Source organism: Saimiri boliviensis, chromosome 1, assembly GCF_048565385.1.
Source record: "Saimiri boliviensis isolate mSaiBol1 chromosome 1, mSaiBol1.pri, whole genome shotgun sequence".
Lineage (NCBI taxonomy): Eukaryota > Metazoa > Chordata > Mammalia > Primates > Cebidae > Saimiri > Saimiri boliviensis.
In genome coordinates this window covers 74,294,873-74,314,117 of record NC_133449.1, presented here as the reverse complement: position 1 = coordinate 74,314,117, position 19,245 = coordinate 74,294,873, and the positions used below count along the sequence as shown (strand labels likewise).

The 19,245-nt window shown below is 39.3% G+C and overlaps 1 protein-coding gene across 7 annotated transcripts in view; it reads right to left on the bottom strand.

Moving 5' to 3' along the window:
• WDPCP (WD repeat containing planar cell polarity effector) overlaps positions 1 to 19,245 on the bottom strand; it is a 785,671-nt gene that overhangs the window by 514,591 nt on the left and 251,835 nt on the right. For 3 of the 7 annotated variants that reach the window (XR_012517640.1, XM_010333549.3, XM_074399211.1), the window contains exon 1: positions 18,580 to 19,171. The exons of 3 other annotated variants lie outside the window; for them this stretch is intronic. Coding sequence is in view for 2 of the 4 variants with exons in the window: in XM_010333549.3 (XP_010331851.2) it covers positions 18,580 to 18,654 (75 nt within the window). In the remaining 2 variants the exon portion in view is untranslated. Of the gene's footprint in view, positions 1 to 18,579; positions 19,172 to 19,245 lie in introns of those variants that run through there. One more of the 7 variants, XM_074399213.1, reaches the window with a different exon arrangement.

Sequence of the window (19,245 nt, the reverse complement as noted above, 5' to 3'; positions counted from 1 at the left end):
CCAGGCATCTAGTACATGTTAAACTCACTGAAAAAATAACTTCTTACAGAATTCATTTTGACATAATTTGAATGAAAATTCTGATACATATGCTCCAGAATTTAGGATAGGGTTGAGGAGTACTGAATTTAAGTGTATAAATGGGTATCCCATAAAAGATAATTTTTTCCACTTTCATTATGGTAGATTAAGAATAATAAGAGCTAACATTTACTGAATGTTTGCCATGTTTCAGGCACTTTATATGTATTAATTCAATGATCTTTACTACAGCCATATGAGGTTGTTGGAAGGTGAAAGCCTGAGGTCAGAGAGATTAATTAACTTGCCCTAGACTAAACAAACATGAGAGAGCTGGGAATTTTGAACCCAAGTAATTTAGTTCAACTACTATGCCCTCTAGAATAAAAGGAAACAAGTTTAAGTGTAATATAACTACTTTAGGTTAAAAAGAAGGAAGCTGTCTCTGACTATAAACACTAATAAATTCCTTAAAAAAAAATTTTTTTCTCTAAAGAGTTCTAAAAATTCCATGACAGCTTCTCATTTGTAATAAGAGACATTTATAAAAGGGCACATACTACTGAAGAAGGAGACTCAAGCATCTAGGATCACCTCCCCCTTGACTTCCACACTGCATTTCAACAGAAGAAAAGTCTGGCCAACTGGCACCTCCTAAATCACCTTCCTGTAGATAGCAGGCATGGCATGGGGGAATCTCTCTAGAAGACATTGTTTTTACTTTAACAAGATCAAACCCCTACCCCACTCCTCCATCTACCAAGACCCTTTCCCATGTAATTTCTAAAACTGTAAACCCAAGACCCTTTCACGTGTAAGTTCTAAGGCTATAAACCCAAGACCCTTTCAGGTGTAATATTTAGAGTATAGGCCTATATAAAGGCAGAGCCTCTCTTTGTCAAATGAGCTTGGCTGTTAGACAAAGAATTGTCGCCTGGCTCCCTCTTCCTTCCTAGTTTGGTGTCCGAGAGGTCTGTTTCTCACAGAGGTCTGTTTTTCGCAGCAGTTCCTGCATCAGTACCAATGTTAGATACAGTTAAAAACTGGAAACAAACTAAAGGTCATTAATATGGAAAACGGGGAATAAAGTATAAGCTAGAAAACAACATAGATGACTCTCAAAAACAATGTTTTGTTTTCTTTTGGGTTTTTTGGTGGGCTAAGGCCAAAAAGGGCTTTAGCCTCAAAAACAATGCTAAACAAAAAAAACAAGCTACAGAAAAATGCTAATTTCCATAAAATTCAAAAATGATCAGAATGAAACGTATTAGAGTATAAATGAAAAGTCTATGAAGAAAACCATAAGAATAATTAACTATAAAAACTTGATACAATGGTTATCTCTGGTGAGGAAAAAGAAGAATGCAATTGGGAAGGGATGTGAGGATGGTTCCAAAAGCATTGTTAATTACAAGTATTAATTTTTTTTCATTTGGCTTCATGTATGTCATGTGTTCCTTCACATATATCTAGCTAAAGCTATACTATGTCACCAATGCAAAAAGAAAGATTCAGCAGAATGGGAATGCCCAAGGAAGCAATGTCATGTCAAAAAAAAAAAAAAAGATGGGAGGGTCCAAATATTATAAGCACAAGCCTACCTGATATTGAACACACCTGGCTTTATTCCTTCTCCAGCTTTAGTGCTGGGAGCCTGTACTCAATTTCCTGATTACAAACATTTGCTAACTCACCTGGGCAAGGGCTCAGTGAGTCAGAGCTAACACTGACATGCAGAAGCAAACAGCCAGTTAACAGTGTGTTGATGACTATTTCCCCCCAAATTCCCCAACTCCATGAAATGTGCTGTATCTTGGTAGATGGGGTTAGCAAGTATATTTCCAGTTTACTTAGAAGCACTCAGAAAGGACTATCTGACTATAGCAGAGGAAAAACTCCTAATGGGGAGTTTTAAAACACCTTCAGACTCTCTCATACGCTTTGAACCCTAAGTACCTACATACTGTATAGTTATAACCACAAAAGATAGCTCAAGAAAAGGGGTTAGGGATGTGGCTGAATGACTGGCAGCCCACTCTTTGGTTAGTAGGGCCATTTTCACCACTTATTTCAATACTTACTCACTAAAACTACAGAATTAACTGGGTACTGAGACTAAGATTACAACCGTCATCCGAAACTTCCATTTTCAAATTTTGCGTTTTTCAAAAAACTTTTAAACCCATTAACTTGATGCAAATATTTATAAATGTAAAAGTACAAAAACATCTGTGTAAACAATGTATTAGTTTTATACTCTGCAATAAAATGAAACATTTAACTTGGAAAAAGGGTTCTTTACTATTTAAACAAAGGTCTGAAAACATATGTATACCATGTATTCTCAAACTGGACAAAATGTGGAGAATTTTTATGAACTTAATGGATGTTTATATCCTTACCCACCAAAGTATAGCCTAACTTTCCTTTCCTCACTTTAGCATTCACCTCAACTTTTCCCTTAACTTTCCTACTCCAGGCTGTCAGCTCTTGTTTCCCAGTCAAATATATTAAAACAGAGGTTGTGAGAGCAAAGGAAGCAATAAGTTAAAAAATTAAGTCAAGTGATGATGAATTTGGGCTAGGAATTACCTGCCCCAGGGATTAACCACAGGGATACATCTAGGTAGATGATCATCATCATGTTTACAGGGTACAAAGTGAAGTGTATATAGTGTATATGGGAAAAACAGAATGCCAAGTACACTAGAAATGGAAACTAAAGTTTTCTAATATTTCTTATTTTTGACAAATTATCTTTTACTTTAGTCACACATTATATATTTCATTTGCAATATGTTAGGCATGAAGTCTAATTCAGTTTTCATTTTCTGAGGTGGTATAATATAGCAGCTTGGAGCATAAACTCTGAAGTCAGACACCCTATGTTCAAATCCTTGCTCTGCCACTTACACTTTATAAAACTTTGGGTAAATCATTTAACATTACCATGTGCTGCTTTTCTCATGTGTAAAACAGATCAGTGTACTATATCTACATATGCCACAAACTTCACAGAACAACATTATAATTTTTAACCTTAGTCATATATCTTTTTGTTTGTTGGTTTTGTTTATTTTTTGTTTTTGAGATGGAGTTTCACTCTTGTTGCCCAGGCTGGAGTGCAATGGTGCAATCTCGGCTCACAGCAACCTCCGCCTCCTGGGTTCAAGCAATTCTCCTGCCTCAGCCTCCTGAGTAGCTGAGATTACAGGTGCCCACCACCACGCCCAGCTAATTTTTTGTATTTTTAATAGAGACAGGGTTTCACCATGTTGGCCAGACTAGTCTCAAACTCCTGACCTCTGGTGATCTGCCCACCTGGGCCTCCCAAAGTGCTGGCATTACACGCGTGAGCCACTGCACCTGACCCGTCTTTTTTTTAATTGAGATAAATAAATATATTTACCCATATACTTACCATTTCTGGAGTTCTCAATTCCTCAGAAGATCCAAGAGTCCATCTGGTATCATTTCCTTTCAGCCTAAAGAACTTCCTTTAGCTAAATTTCTTGTAGTAAAGGTCTGCTGGCAACAAAACCTCATTTTTGTTTATTCAGTGTTATTCCCTATTTCCAAGGATAAACTCCGTTTCAGTTTATTCCTGCTCTGGTCACTTTCCAGTCCCTTCAGAGAGTTGTGGGTTTTCTGTATCTTACCCAGAATTTATCATGGATTAGTTGAATATGAGCTACTCCACCATTACTAGAAGTGGCTCATATTTTAAGATGCCAGAAAAGTTTTAAATATTCAAACATTATTCTTGGACATGTGACCATCAGGTGAAAGACGAACTACAACACTTCAACATGATATATTCATAGTTACTGCTGTCATACCATAAATTAATTCAGGAAGACTATTGGGTTATAATTCAGCAACCTAATTATTTCAGCAATGTTTGTATTTTTCCCACATATAAAACATTTTACTCTCTCCCATGTAAACTTGATAATGATCATCTACCCAGAAACATAACCACATCCTTAGTTGTTTCTTCTACCAGATTTATTTGTTTAATAAACAACAGAAACCAACTTCAGTAAACTTTAACAGAAATTATTGCAAAGAAATCAGATAAATCATAGAAGTAGTGGATGTACAGAAAATCAGGCTCCAGAGGAAATGAAAGGAGGCAAGGAATGGCAAATATCCTGTATCATGTATTCCAGTCCCATATCCCTTGAAACCCACTGAATACTTTTCCTCATTCCCTACACCCATACCGCTAGACTCTCAACTATTCCACAGCTACTTCATCTAACTAATCTAACGCCAATGATTTCCTTAAGAGTAAGCACCCTGGGCAGGACTATCTGATTGGAGTAGCTACGTAGAACCTTATCGCGTGTAGTACTTGCCCCAAATCAAAAGGATATCCAGCTATAAGTTATTTCTAATATGTTACTATTAATTATAAATTGCACAGTAGGCCAGGCAAGGTGGCTCACACCTATAATTCCAGCACTTTGGCAGGCTGAAGTGGACAGATCACCTGAGATCAGGAGTTTGACATCAGCCTGGCCAAGATGGCAAAACCCCACCTCTACTAAAAATACAAAAATTAGCTGGGCGTGGTGGTGGGCACCTATAACCCCAGCTACTCGGGTGGCTGAGGCAGGAGAATCACTTGAAGCTCGCAGGCAGAGGTTGCAGTGAGTAGAGACTGAATCATTTGCACTCCAGCTTTGCAACAGACTAAGACTGTCTCAAAAAAAAAAAAGTATAAATCACTGGCATGAGAGTAAACAGAACAAAATCATACAATATGAGAAATGTGTAAAAATAACTTGTCATGCTTGCTTTTTCCTTGGTTCAGTGCTTCTAAGCACTTCTCATAAAAAGTGCTTCTTTTTAAAGAGCCAACCCTTAGCCAGGCATGGTGGCTCACACCTGTATTCCCAGCACTTTGGGAGGCTGAGGCGAGTGGATCACAAGGTCAAGAGATCGAGACCATAATGGCTAACATGGTGAAACCTCGTCTCTACTAAAAATACCAAAATTAGCTGGGCAAGGAGGCACATGCCTGTAGTCCCAGCTACTCAGGAGGCTGAGGCAGGAATTGCTTGAATCCAGGAGGCAGAGGTTGCAGTAAGCCAAGATCTCCGACAGGGCACTCCAGCCCAGCAACAGAGGGAAACTCCTACTCAAAACAAAAAAAGAAAGAAAGAGAGAGCCAAACCTCTAATCACAAAGTTGGTTCCTCTGGCAACCAGTCCCCCTGTCCTGAGGCTATCCAGGAGCCTTCCACTACCAGTCATCTCATTAGCACACAAAAAACACTTATCACTTTAGAGGTTCCAAGGATTTGGGTTGATGTGTGCCAGGAACCAGGGGCAACCACCAAACATATGTTTCTTATTATATCATAAATTATATATATACAAATATCCATCATTAACAGGTTTCTCATAGGCAACAATAATAAAATCAGATTTTCATAGCCAGAAAAGACCATGTTCTTTTGAAATCTTCACTATAAGGGAGTTCCACAATATAGTTTCAAACATTCCGAATGTAATTAATTTCAAATAACAGTAGCTAAAATGCTTTTTAAAAATCCCTTTGCAATCAAGTAGCTGTAGTGAATATGGTAACTTATTTTAAATGCATATTTCAAATTTTTATATTTAATCCAACCTACAGTGTAATTTCCAAAGTGATATTTCCTGAAGCCAAAACCCAGACTTCACGTCTCTAAAGCAATCTTGCCTTATAGTAGTTTTAACTTCAGTAAGCCTACATCCCCTTCCCAAAGTAGTTCTGGCTGGCCTGGGCTTGTTGTAAATAGTTGGTTCAGTCAGACAGCTTTTTAACTGTCAACACCCTTACCAGTCCACACAATGTACATGGAAAGTATTGTACCTTAAATTAAAGATGTGTTTCCTCTAAATAAAGTTTACTGTTTGGGAGAGTCTGCTGAACAGAAATGAGACAGCTTTATGTTCTCTAGAAAAGAAGTGAAAAGGCATCTCATCTCACTTTTCCCTTCCTTTATCCCATTTCAAGCACGACCCAGAAATTAAATATTTTATATAGACAGAAAAAGTAACATATCATGAAAGGATGCAAACCTGCAAAATCTAATAGTCAGTCATGTAAGCCTGTGAGATTGCCAAAAGCTGTTCTACATTTTTAATATCTGAAAATAATCAAATAATTTTATGTCAAATACAAATTTTCCAAGCTCCCCAGTCTATTCCCTCTAAAATTTTAAACAAATATACTTGATATGAAAAACATCATTTTATCCAAATATCAAATATTATACTGAGTATTTGAACAGCAAACACAAATAGTCCTAATCCCAATCATAGACTATGTTGTGAAATGTTAATGTATTTAAATTTTTTAATTATACATGGAATTAAATACTGCACTTTAAACAATTAGTTATTAATATTTCATTCATATTAAATAACAAGAACACATGAACAAGTGATACCCAACACAGGAAATGTTCAAAGGTAAATTATGCATTGTGGGAAGTCTAGTTTTGGCTTCTACAAAATGTTAACTGCAAACACTCTACACTAGCTCTTTTATGGAAATACTAAACAATGATGCTGTAAAAACAGAAAAGTTAAAAAAATATACTGTGTTATATTTCTCTCTCTTAATCAGGCCAAATTAATAAGGCAGACTTAACAATTATGGTTTCACAATAATTTCAGTGAATAATACAAGGTCTCAAATTACTGGAAATCCTTGTCCCAATTTTATACCTATTTTCAGCATTATCATTTAAAATAAATTTAAACAAATCTAACCATATTAGTATTCTGCAAATAACCCAAAAAGTAAACCACTTAGCTTATATTGCCTACAAGCAGAGCAGAGCTCTGAGGACTGGATGAAAAACAGGATGCAAATCCATATTGCCAATTACATCTACAATATCAACTTAGGAAAACTGCCCTTTCCACCAACCCTACTATAAGAGGAGCCACAGATATTCCATGTAAAGAAATATGTATGCTTTTTTTTTTTTTTTTTGAGACAGAGTTTCACTCTTGTTACCCAGGCTGGAGTGCAATGGTGCAATCTCGGCTCACCGCAACCTCCGCCTCCTGGATTCAGGATATTCTCCTGCCTCAGCCTCCTGAGTAGCTGGGATTACAGGCACGTGCTACCATGCCCAGCTAATTTTTTGTATTTTTAGTAGAGATGCGGTTTCACCATGTTGACCAGCATGGTCTCGATCTCTTGACCTCGTGATCCACCCGCCTCGGCCTCCCAAAGTGCTGGGATTACAGGCTTGAGCCACCTCACCCGGCCAAGAAATATATATTCTAAACATCATGATTCCTCTCCAACTGTGGCCACACCTGAGTGGACTGGGAATGGGCACCTGACATAGCCTGGTGTTGATAAGTAAAACATGAGAAACTTAGTAGGGGAAGCTCGCCCAAACAGAAGCAGCAATGAACTCCCAGGCCAATCTACCTCTGTCTCTCTAAGGAACTATGGACACACAGACAATTAAGAGCAAGAAGAGGGCCGGGCGCGGTGGCTCAAGCCTGTAATCCCAGCACTTTGGGAGGCCGAGGCGGGTGGATCACGAGGTCGAGAGATCGAGACCATCCTGGTCAACATGGTGAAACCCCGTCTCTACTAAAAATACAAAAAATTAGCTGGGCATGGTGGCGCGTGCCTGTAATCCCAGCTACTCAGGAGGCTGAGGCAGGAGAATTGCCTGAACCCAGGAGACGGAGGTTGCGGTGAGCCGAGATCGTGCCATTGCACTCCAGCCTGGGTAACAAGAGCGGAACTCCGTCTCAAAAAAAAAAAAAAAAAAAAAAAAAAGAGCAAGAAGAAAAGCAGAAAGATTTTAAAAGTTAAGTTAGGTGATTGATGAAACACTGGAAGGACAGATAACATAGAACCCATAACTTTTTGAGATTATAGAATGGCCTATCAATTCTATTCTCCATGAGATTCACGTATTCTTAATGAGGCTCAAATAATGGCCCTATTTGTTCCTGTGTAGGAGAGGAGAGAACAGGACTGGAATCTCACAGTTTGGCCTCATTAAGAATAGTTTTGTCCTCTCCTAAATAGGAACAAATAGGGACATTATTTGAGCCTCAATAAGAATAATTGAATCTCATGGGGAATAGAATTGATAGGCCATTCTAGAATCTCAAAAAGTTACAGGCTTTGTGTTACCTGTCCTTCTAGCTTCAGCAGTCCACAGACAGACAAACAAGATAGATAATGCTATAGTTTGGATGTCTCCACCAAATCGCATGTTAAAATGTAATGCTATTGTAATCATATTAAAAGGTGAGGACTTTATGAGGTGATTAAGTCATGAGGGCTCTGTCCTCATGAACTGGTTAATGTTGTTATCATGAGGATGGGTTAATTATTGTGGGAATAGGCTCCTGATATGTTCGGCCCCCTTCCTCTCTCTGTCTCTCACACTTGCTTGCCATGTGATGCCCTCTGCCACAAGACGATCCTCAACAGAAGCCAATGCCACACTCTTAAACTTCCCAGCCTCCAGAACTATGAGCCAAATAAACTTCTATCCTTTATAAATCACGCAGTCTATGGTTTTTGTTACAGCAGCAGCAAACAAAGGCAAATAAGGAAAAATTCAAACTTACAGTAAAATGCCATTTATTAAATGGTGAAAAAATGACACTCTTTGAAAATCATTTTACAACCATAGTAATAATTGATTCAGGCAAAAATCATCAATGAGTGCTAAAACTATAAGTAAAAGTTTGGTGAGAAACAGGATGTTAACATACTCTCAAAGTATCTCCTTACTGATTATTAATTACAAGGGAGAATAAATGGTAATTTCATAGTAAAGAAATCTGGTGAATACCTTAGCCAAATTATTAAAATCAACATCACGAATAACAAGACATACTGATTTAATGCCCTGATAAGGCCACAATATCACCTATGTAATTTTCCTCCCAAAAATGCAAACCTCAATTTAATTACAAAAAAATAACAAACAAACCCAAATTGAGGGACAATCTCAAAAAAACTAGCCTGTATTCTTCAGAAATATCAAAAGAATTGAAAAAGACAAAGAGGGCTGATGAACCATTCCCGATTACAGGAGATTAAAGAGATATGACATCTAAATTAAATGCACAATCCTGTATGAGGGGAAAAACATGCGACATTACTGAGACAACTGGCAGAGTGTCAACAGAAGAGTATATCAGATAATTGTATACATTAATGTTAAGTTTTCTAACTGTATGGTGGTTAAGCAGAAGAATGCCCTTGTTCTTGGAAAATATTCACTGAAGAATATAGAAACATAAAAGGACACATTGTCTGCAACTTACTCTTGAATGATTCAGAAAAAAATGTGTGACTAGGGGAGAGTGCGGTGGGAATGTGATAAAGCAAATGTGACAAGATGTTTAAAATGGTAAATCTAGCTGAGTAGGCCTTAGAAGTTCTTTTTACTATTCTTACAACTCTTCAGTAAATCTGAAATTATTTCAAAATAAAAGACTAAAAAAAAAAAAAAAAAAAAGCTCAGCTTGTAAGAGAGAGCACTTCTCCTTACCAAAAAGTAGGAACTAAAAACCAAGTGGTAGGCATATGAAGCTGTGTTAGAGCTTAGTTCCATATGACATATTTCCATATGTCATTGTGTGAGAGGATGTACAGTGCAAGAAAGGAGAAACCAGGAGTAGCCCAGCAAACAACTTGAGTTGAGGAGAGAGAACTGAAAAACTACAGATGACAAAGTAGTTAGTTCCTTGGAGAGGGAGAATCATACAGAGAGAACTCCAGAGAATTTCAGAGGGTTCCCCCTGAGAATTCAGCTGAGTACCGACAGCACATGCATATGATAAAACCACGAGGCTGGAGAAAGAGCATCCAGAAATGATTACAGATAACAGTGCTTGGCACTCTTATCGGGCTGGGAATAGTGCCTGTTCTCACCAGCCTGACAGAAAAACTTTGTGATTCACAGTCAATGGGTAGAGTATACAGAAAAGTCTTGGCTCTGGAGCAAGAAATTATTAGCCCTAGTAGCTGAGGACTACTCAGATCCTAACATTTAATAAATCTTAAAAGCAAGTTTTTAAATAATCAAACTATTTTCAAATAATTCAACTGCATCACAGAATAAAGCTCAAAGTTATTTATAGAAAGATAAAATCATCTAAGCTGGGCATGGTGGCTCATGCCTGCAATCCTAGCACTTTGGGAGACTGAGGCGGGCAGATCGCCCAAGTCCTGGAGTTTGAGACCAGCCCTGGCAACATGGCAAAACCCTATCTCTGCAAAAAACTACAAAAAATTAGCCAGGCATGGTGGTACACACCTGTAACCCCAGCTACTTGGGAGCTGAGGCTGGAGGATTGCTTGAGCCTAGGAGGATGAGGTGCATTGGCCACTTACTCCACCCTGGGCATCAGAGCAAAACCCTATCTAAATTTTAAAAAGTGATACTCATAATCTGACATTTAATTTTAAAAATTACCAGAATTTCAAAGAAGCATAAAAATATGGCCCATAATAGAAATAAAAGTTAATTAAAATCAACCCAGGACTGGCAGACGTGTTATAATCAGGAGATAAGAATATTAAAACAATGATTATAACTGCTGTATTCTATATGTTAAACAAACATAGTAGACATAAAAGATATTTTTTAAAAGACCTCAATCCAACTTCTACACATAAAATCAGTGTGTAAAATGGTCGGATGCAGTGGCTCAAGCCTGTAATCCCAGCACTTTGGGAGGCGGAGGCAGGCAAATCACAAGGTCAAGAGATTGAGACCATCCTGGCCAACATAGTGAAACCCAATCTCTACTATAAATACAAAAATTAGCTGGGCATGGTGGCATGCACCTGTAATCCCAGTTACTTGGGAGGCTGAGGCAGGAGAACTGCTTGAACCTGGGAGGCGGAGGTTGCAGTGAGCTGAGATTGTGCCACTGCATTCCAGCCTGGTGACTGGCAACAGAATGAGACTCTGTCTCAAAAAAAAAAAAAAAAGGTGAAAAACTGTGAAGAAAGTGAAAGTGAAAAAAGTGAAAAATGAAAAACTGCATTGAATGAACAGCATATTAGACACTGCAAAATAAAAAATTAGTGGCCTTGAAGACATAGCAACAGAAACTTTATAAAATGAAACCTAGAAAGAAAAGAGAATTTGAAAAATAAACAGAGCACCAGTGAGCCATGAGACAACTTCAATCAGCTCACTACACATATAACTGTCATACCCAAAACAGTGCCAGAATTGAAGGGCAGACCGAAAAAAAATATTTGAAGAAACAAGGCCAAAATTTCCCCAAATTCACTGAAAACTACAAACCTATAGATCCAAGAAGCTCAATGAACCCCAAGCACAAGAAACATGAAAAAGACTACAACAAGGCACATCATAATGCAATTACTCAAAACCAGTAATAAAGAGAAAACTGGGCCGGGCGCAGTGGCTCAAGCCTGTAATCCCAGCACTTTGGGAGGCTGAGGCGGGTGGATCACGAGGTCAAGAGATCGAGACCATCCTGGTCAACATGGTGAAACCCCGTCTCTACTAAAAATACAAAAAAGCAGCTGGGCATGGTGGCACGTGCCTGTAATCCCAGCTACTCAGGAGGCTGAGGCAGGAGAATTGCCTGAACGCAGGAGGCGGAGGTTGTGGTGAGCCGAGATCGTGCCATTGCACTCCAGCCTGGGTAACAAGAGCGAAACTCCGTCTCAAAAAAAAAAAAAAAAAAAAAAAAAAGAGAAAACTGCTAAAAGACACTTAAGTACAAATACATTAAGATGATAGCAGATTTTTCATCAGAAACAAAGCAAATGAAAAAACAGTGGGTTAAGATCTTCAAAGTACTGAAAGAAAAAACTATCAACCTAGAACTCTATACCCAGTGAAAATATCTTTCAAACAAACACTTTTCCATACATACAAAAGCTGAGAGAATTTTTCAACAGCCAGGCCTCAAAAGAAATATTTTTTTACACGAGGCAGAAGAAAAATCATACTATATTAGAATATAGTTCTATAAAAAGAAATTAAAGGACTGAAAGTAGTACCTATACTGATGAATATTTAAGATGTTTTTCTCATCATTTAAATCTCTTTAAAAAAATAATTGACTAAATAAAAATAATAATGTTGCATGGGACTCATAACATGCAAAAGTAAAGTGTATGTCAACCATAGTACGATGGTCAGAAAGGGAGAAATGGAAGTAAATTATTGGAAGGTTTTTCTGCATGAAGTCATTACTATCAATAAGCCAACAAAGGTGATAAAATGGAATTGTAGGCCGGGCGCGGTGGCTCAAGCCTGTAATCCCAGCACTTTGGGAGGCCGAGGCGGGTGGATCACGAGGTCGAGAGATCAAGACCATCCTGGTCAACATGGTGAAACCCCGTCTCTACTAAAAATACAAAACATTAGCTGGGCATGGTGGCACGTGCCTGTAATCCCAGCTTCTCAGGAGGCTGAGGCAGGAGAATTGCCTGAGCCCAGGAGGCGGAGGTTGCGGTGAGCCGAGATCGCGCCATTGCACTCCAGCCTGGGTAACAAGAGCGAAACTCCGTCTCAAAAAAAAAAAAAAAAAAAAAAAAAATGGAATTGTAAAAAATTTCAATTAATCAAAAAGAAGGAAGAAAACAGAGAACAAAGGACAAATGGGACAAATTGAAAATAAATAACGAGATGACATTTAAATTTAACCTTGAAATTTTTTTTTTTTTTTTTTTTTTTTTTGAGACGGAGTTTCACTCTTGTTACCCAGGCTGGAGTGCAATGGCACGATCTCAGCTCACCGCAACCTCCGCCTCCTGCGTTCAGGCAATTCTCCTGCCTCAGCCTCCTGAGTAGCTGGGATTACAGGCACATGCCACCATGCCCAGCTAATTTTTTGTATTTTTAGTAGAGACGGGGTTTCACCATGTTGACCAGGATGGTCTCGATCTCTGGACCTCGTGATCCACCCGCCTCAGCCTCTCAAAGTGCTGGGATTACAGGCTTGAGCCACCACGTCCGGCCAAACTTGAAATTTTTAATAGAATTTGGAAAAATGGAAATTCTTCTTTTATGGTACAAGTTTCATGAGTGACTATTCTTTCTCAAATTTGCTGTTCAATAATAAAAGATAAAATTCTAAGTCGCTATGTTTTATATAAGACAGGATACATAGGCCGGGCGTGGTGGCTCATGCCTGTAATCCAAGCACTTTGGAGGCCAAGGCAGGCAGATCACCTGAGGTCAGGAGTTCAAGACCAGCCTGACCAACACAGTGAAACCCCATCTTAAAAAAAAAAAGAAAGAAAGAAAAGAAAAGAAGATAGGATACATAAGAGTGGTCAGTGCCAATAGTCCTAGCTACCTGGGAGGCTGAAATAGGAGGATCATTCAAGCCCAGGAGTTCTAGACCAGCCTCGGCAACACAGCGACACCACAGCTCAAAGAAGAAGAAGAAGAAAAAAAGAGTGGGTAGAGGTATATGTGTATTTTAAATAAATAAATAAATAAATAAAACAAGACTATGTGCAGTGGCTCACGCCTGTAACACCAGTACTTTGGGAGGCCAAGGCAGGAGTGTCACTTGAGCCCAGGAATTTGAGGCTACAGTGATATGATCATACCACTGCACTCCAGCCTAGGAACCAGAGTGAGACCAACTCAAAATAAATAACTTAATGAATAAATTCCCACATACTAACACAGCTTAAAAAGAAATAGATTACCAATATGTTGAAGACCCCAGTACCCTCTCTTACTCTCCTCCCCAAGCAACCACTATCCTGAATTCTGAATCATTCCTCTGCTCTTCTTTATGGTTTTACCAGATGTGTATGAAATCGTGAATAACAGTATTTGTTATAAATATTTAATTTTTATAAAAATGAAATCATAGTGTATACATTCTTATATGGTTTGCTTTTTTCAATCAACATTGTATTTTTGATACTCATCCATGCTGGTGTGTAGCTATGTTCTATTCATTTTCAATATATTTTTACATTTCTTATTGATGGCCACGTGGGTAATTTCTAGAGTTGTGCTCTTAGAAACAGTGCTTACGAACATCTTGTACATCTCTTGAGTTAAATGAGTATGTAAAGTAATGGAATTGCTACATTATGTTTCCAGACATAATGATCACTCTGTGTTACTAGCCTCGTTTCATTAATGAAGGCTTAAAGACCAGGAAATTTGTTCAAGGTCACACAGGTAGGTAGTAAAGTTAAAACCAATAAATTCTACTTCCACTTGACAAAATGCAAGGTTAGGTAGCTCATACTTCTGGAAAAATGTAATTATCAAACAGAATCCTGATGAATCATGTTTTATCTTGTTTTATCTAGAGTTAAAAGAGGAGGTGCTGGCAAATTATTCACTCAATTCTACCACTTGACCAAATCACAATTAAAACTTTTATTCTATTAAAATATCCTGTATTTCACCACTACTGAAAATTCTAGTCCAATGTTATAGTTTAAAATGTGTGCAAATTGTGTACCTATAAAATTGTAAGACATAGTAATAAAGTGGTTCTCATTGTGACTACAATTTTAAATTAAGTTACAAGCACTTTTATTTTTGCCATAACTAAATTTGGAATTACTATGTTTAAGATTCACTGAAGTGAATAGTTATTTTTTAAAATACTACATATTCATTTTAGAAATTTAAGAATACTTTCGAAAATGTCATGCATGTCATTTAAGCCAACCAAATAATTTCCAAGATACCTAGCATTATACTTAAATAGTAAAAAAAGTAAAAAGCCAAAGTTTTATTTTCAGCTAAGGTCAACTACTTAGCTCTGCAGTCTTTCCTTTAAAAAATATTTGTGCCGGGCACGGTGGCTCAAGCCTGTAATCCCAGCACTTTGGGAGGCCGAGGCGGGTGGATCACGAGGTCGAGAGATCGAGACCAACCTGGTCAACATGGTGAAACCCCGTCTCTACTAAAAATACAAAAAATTAGCTGGGCATGGTGGTGCGTGCCTGTAATCCCAGCTACTCAGGAGGCTGAGGCAGGAGAATTGCCTGAACCCAGGAGGCGGAGGTTGCGGTGAGCCGAGATCGCGCCATTGAACTCCAGCCTGGGTAACAAGAGCGAAACTCCGTCTCAAAAAAAAAAAAAAATTTGTAATATGGCCAGTTGCGGTGGCTCACACCTATAATCCCAGCCCTCTGGGAAGACGAGGCAGACAGATCACAAGTTCAGGAGTTCAAGACAAGCCTGGCCAATATGGTGAAACTCCATCTCTACTAAAAATACAAAAATTAGCTGGGAGTGGTGGCACACGTCTGTAATCCCAGCTACTCTGGAGGCTGAGGCAGGGTAATTGCTCGAACCTAGGAGGTAGAGGTTGCAGTGAGCCAAGATCAGGCCACTGCACTCCAGCCTGGGCAACAGAACTAGACTCCATCTCAAAAAATAGTAATAATAATATATATATATTTATATATGTATATGTGTGTGTATAATAATTTGGTCTCCGATTTATTTCACAAGTCTTAATCTTGCTTTTTAAATAATCCTATTTTCAATCACACTCTTATCTAACACGACTGTATTAATTACATGATCCTATGGTAAAGCACATATTTCTAAAAATGTAGCTACTTAAACCAACAGCAATGTAAAGGCATCTTTACATTACAGTACTCTCTAAATAGTACATTGTTACTTTCAACAAAAAGGAACCAGATTATCACAAAATTGCTATAAAATAGCTTAAAAGCGAAATAGTACTTCATTAAAGAAAACATTAAAATGAATGTGTTTTAACTAGATCTATATCAATTTTATATATGCTACAGATAAAATTAATATGAAGTTAAATAATTTTCTTTACTTTTTTCTTTTTGAGACAGGTGAGGATCTCACCTTGCCACCGAGGCTGGGGTGCAGTGGTGCCAATGCAACCTCTCCTTCCTGGGCTCAAGCAACCCTCCCACCTCAGCCTCCTGAGTAGTTGGGACTACTACAGGTGCAAGCTACCATACTCAGATAATTTTAAAAAAATTTTTGCAGAGACAAGGTCTCAGTATATTAAAGGCTGGTCTCCAGCTCTTGGACTCCAACTCTTCCGGCCTCAGCCTCTCAAAGTGCTGAGATTACAGGTGTGAGCCACCATGCCTAGCTGAGGTTACATACTTTCATATTATTAAAAAGCATAAGATCTTGTGAGTTCCAAAGCTCTTTGGGTATCAAGAGCCAACATTCTATTTCACGGATTTGAAACTTAATGCTCCTTTAATATCTTTCCTGGATGCTGTTAGAATAGTATTTCAAACATCTTCTACAATTTGAATTAAATATTACCTTACTAAATAATGCGAGGCTGCGCAAAAAAAATTAAGTATATCTCCAAATATAGCATAACAGTGTAATGCTCTGTTTGTTGCCTTACCAAAAAATGAATGTCTGCACACATTCATCAACCACCTAGAGATTCAAACTCACAATAAAATTGCAATGACATATTGCGCTATTTGGCATTAGTTATTACCAAGACAGTTCAAAAGGAAGGAAGGGAACACAATCTTATTAATATAATTGGAAATGTGCTGACAGACCCATCTGACCAAACATCTTCTCTTGAAATGTATTATATTACCTGAGAAAAGCAACTTTTTTTTTTTTTTTTTTTTGGAGACAGTCTCACTCTGTCGCCACGCTGGAGTGCAAGGGCGCGATCTTGGCTCACTGCAACCTCTGCCTCCCTGGTTCAAGCGATTCTCCCGCGTCAGCCTCTAGAGTAGCTGGGCTACAGGCATGCACCACCACGCCCGACTAATTTTTGTAATTTTAGTAGAGACGAGGTTTCATCATGTCGGCCAGGATGGCCTCAAATTCCTGACCTCGTGATCCACCGCCTCGGCCTTCCAAAGTGCTGGAATTACAGGCATGAGCCACCGCACCTGGCCTTACATTACGTGAGAAAGGTAATTTACAATCAGTGCTAATATACACCTTAACCTGATTTACAAAGGCAACTAGCTATAAACAGAACAAGGCCCATGAGCTACCACACAGGTGATTTCAATTTTCTATATCTGGACTGGATGGGAATACGGAGGCTCACACGTTTGTGGTCTTGGGAGTATCGGAATGTCCTGTCCTGCTATAGAACTGCAGTGAGAATTTACCTGGTCATAAAAACTCTCCCTTCTAAAATTCATTGTAAATCAAGGACAAAAATCATGAGATTTTTAAAGACAATAACATGGAAAAATCTTTCTCTTAGCAGCTAGTAGAAGAATTCGTTTAGGACAGGCGTCCCCAAACTTTTTACACAGGGGGCCAGTTCACTGTCCCTCAGACCGTTGGAGGGCCGCCACATACTGTGCTCCTCTCACTGACCACCAATGAAAGAGGTGCCCCTTCCTGAAGTGCGGCGGAGGGCTGGATAAATGGCCTCAGGGGGCCGCAGTTTGGGGACGCCTGGTTTAGGATAATGAGAGACATTTTGGTAACAGCTCAGAGTAAAAAGTAAAACTCAGAGAACCTAGGCTTGAGAATAATGCACACCTACTAATTCAGGACTAGACACATAAATTTGAGAGTTTTTGACATAAAAGTAGCGTTTGAAGTGATGCAACTCATGAATTTGCTCACTGAAGGATTGAGTATAGACAGAATGCAGGCATCCCAATGTTAAGAGATCACAAAAAATAAGGTTAAAAAAAACAAAAACAAAAAAACTCGGAAGGACTGAAAACCAGTGACAAAAGAGGAAAACCAGGAAAGTCTGTTGCCTGAGAGCCACATGTATGAAGAGATACAAGGAGAGTCATTCAGGTATGATACTAATAAATGCTAAAAGTAAAGCATTACATTTCTTTCCAAAAATAGTAAATCATCCCAAACGGAGAGAAAAATTGAAAGATATTTTACTTGGCATTCATTAATCAGTAATAGAGAAAAAAACGGAAGTTATAACAATGTAATCTAACAGATATTTTAAACATTTTCATTACGTGTACGCTACTCCCAAGCATCGTATCTTCCTTTTAACACCCACATGAAACAAGCTTTTAAAGAGCACAGCAATTCTCTTGAGCAGCATTAATTTTAAAGAAACCTCTTAAATTGTTTTACCAGCTGAGACTGACTGACTAAACAACCAGCGTCTCCCATTCAGCTTCCAGTCTTTCCTCAGAAATGCCGTTCTGGCATAACTTTTAAGACTCAAGATGGTTTAAAGTGTACCCTGTTTCTTTCAAAAGAGAACGGGCAAAACTCAACATTCACGCAGGGCTTAGAGAAAGTTATATCCGAATACTGTGACCTCCTGGAAGGGAGAGGCTCAACTCCTACAAAGTAGATGCTCAATAAATATTTTTTATTTAACTCTGGAAAAGCTCAATTTTACAGCGGGGTTGTGGGTGCGCCTACTCCAGGGCACCACCCCCTCCAGAATAGTTGCATTCCCACACCCCTCATACTCGGAGCAGAGATGGGACCCACGGACATGCAGGCATCCGCCCAGTTAATAAAAGCAATGCGGGACGGCGCACAACCGCATTTCTGACTCTTAAGTTTAAAAGAAAACCCCTTGCCCTCGGGCCAGGGCTCACCTGCCTCGGGAGTGGGGAAGAAGCGCGGCTCCCGCTCGCTTCGGAGTAGGCGTCCCGCGAAAACTCTCGCCTCATCACCAGGGCAGAAGCTTCTACCCCGGGCAGAGGTTTCCTAAGCAAGAGTCCCTGGACCCGGGAGGAGCGACACGCTCGCTCCGTCTCTAGGGTCTCCGGGTCGCCGCCGCCACAGTTCGCTCAGGTGCTACCCAGCGGCCTGAGTGTGCGCGCGCTTCCGCCTCGTCGCTTAGCAACCTCAGAAGCTGTCGGGTAATCGCAACTTAATTCCCCCTCCCCTCCAGAGTGTGAATTGTTTTTTAAAAGATTTTGTTTCCGGGTCGAGCCAGCTTTACGCAGCGGAAGGTCTCTTTACCTCCCACGTTTACCCTCAGGGAGGATGAAGTCTCAGTCGCACGCGTGGGGGTGATGTCGCTAAGGTGTCGGTCTCTCCCGCCAATTGCCAGGCGCCATCGGGCAGATCCTTTTTCCCTGATCCGCAAACCATGAGCGTGTCGTCGTCCTCCAATCAGAGCGGCTCATCCTCAGGGACTACTTTGCAATAGGCGAATTGCGCAGTGAGAGGAACGTGAGACAACCCTCTGGTCTCGGGAAGTGTAGTTCAATACTTGAAGGAAACGCTTTGGCGATTGCCTCAGAACCGGGGCAATG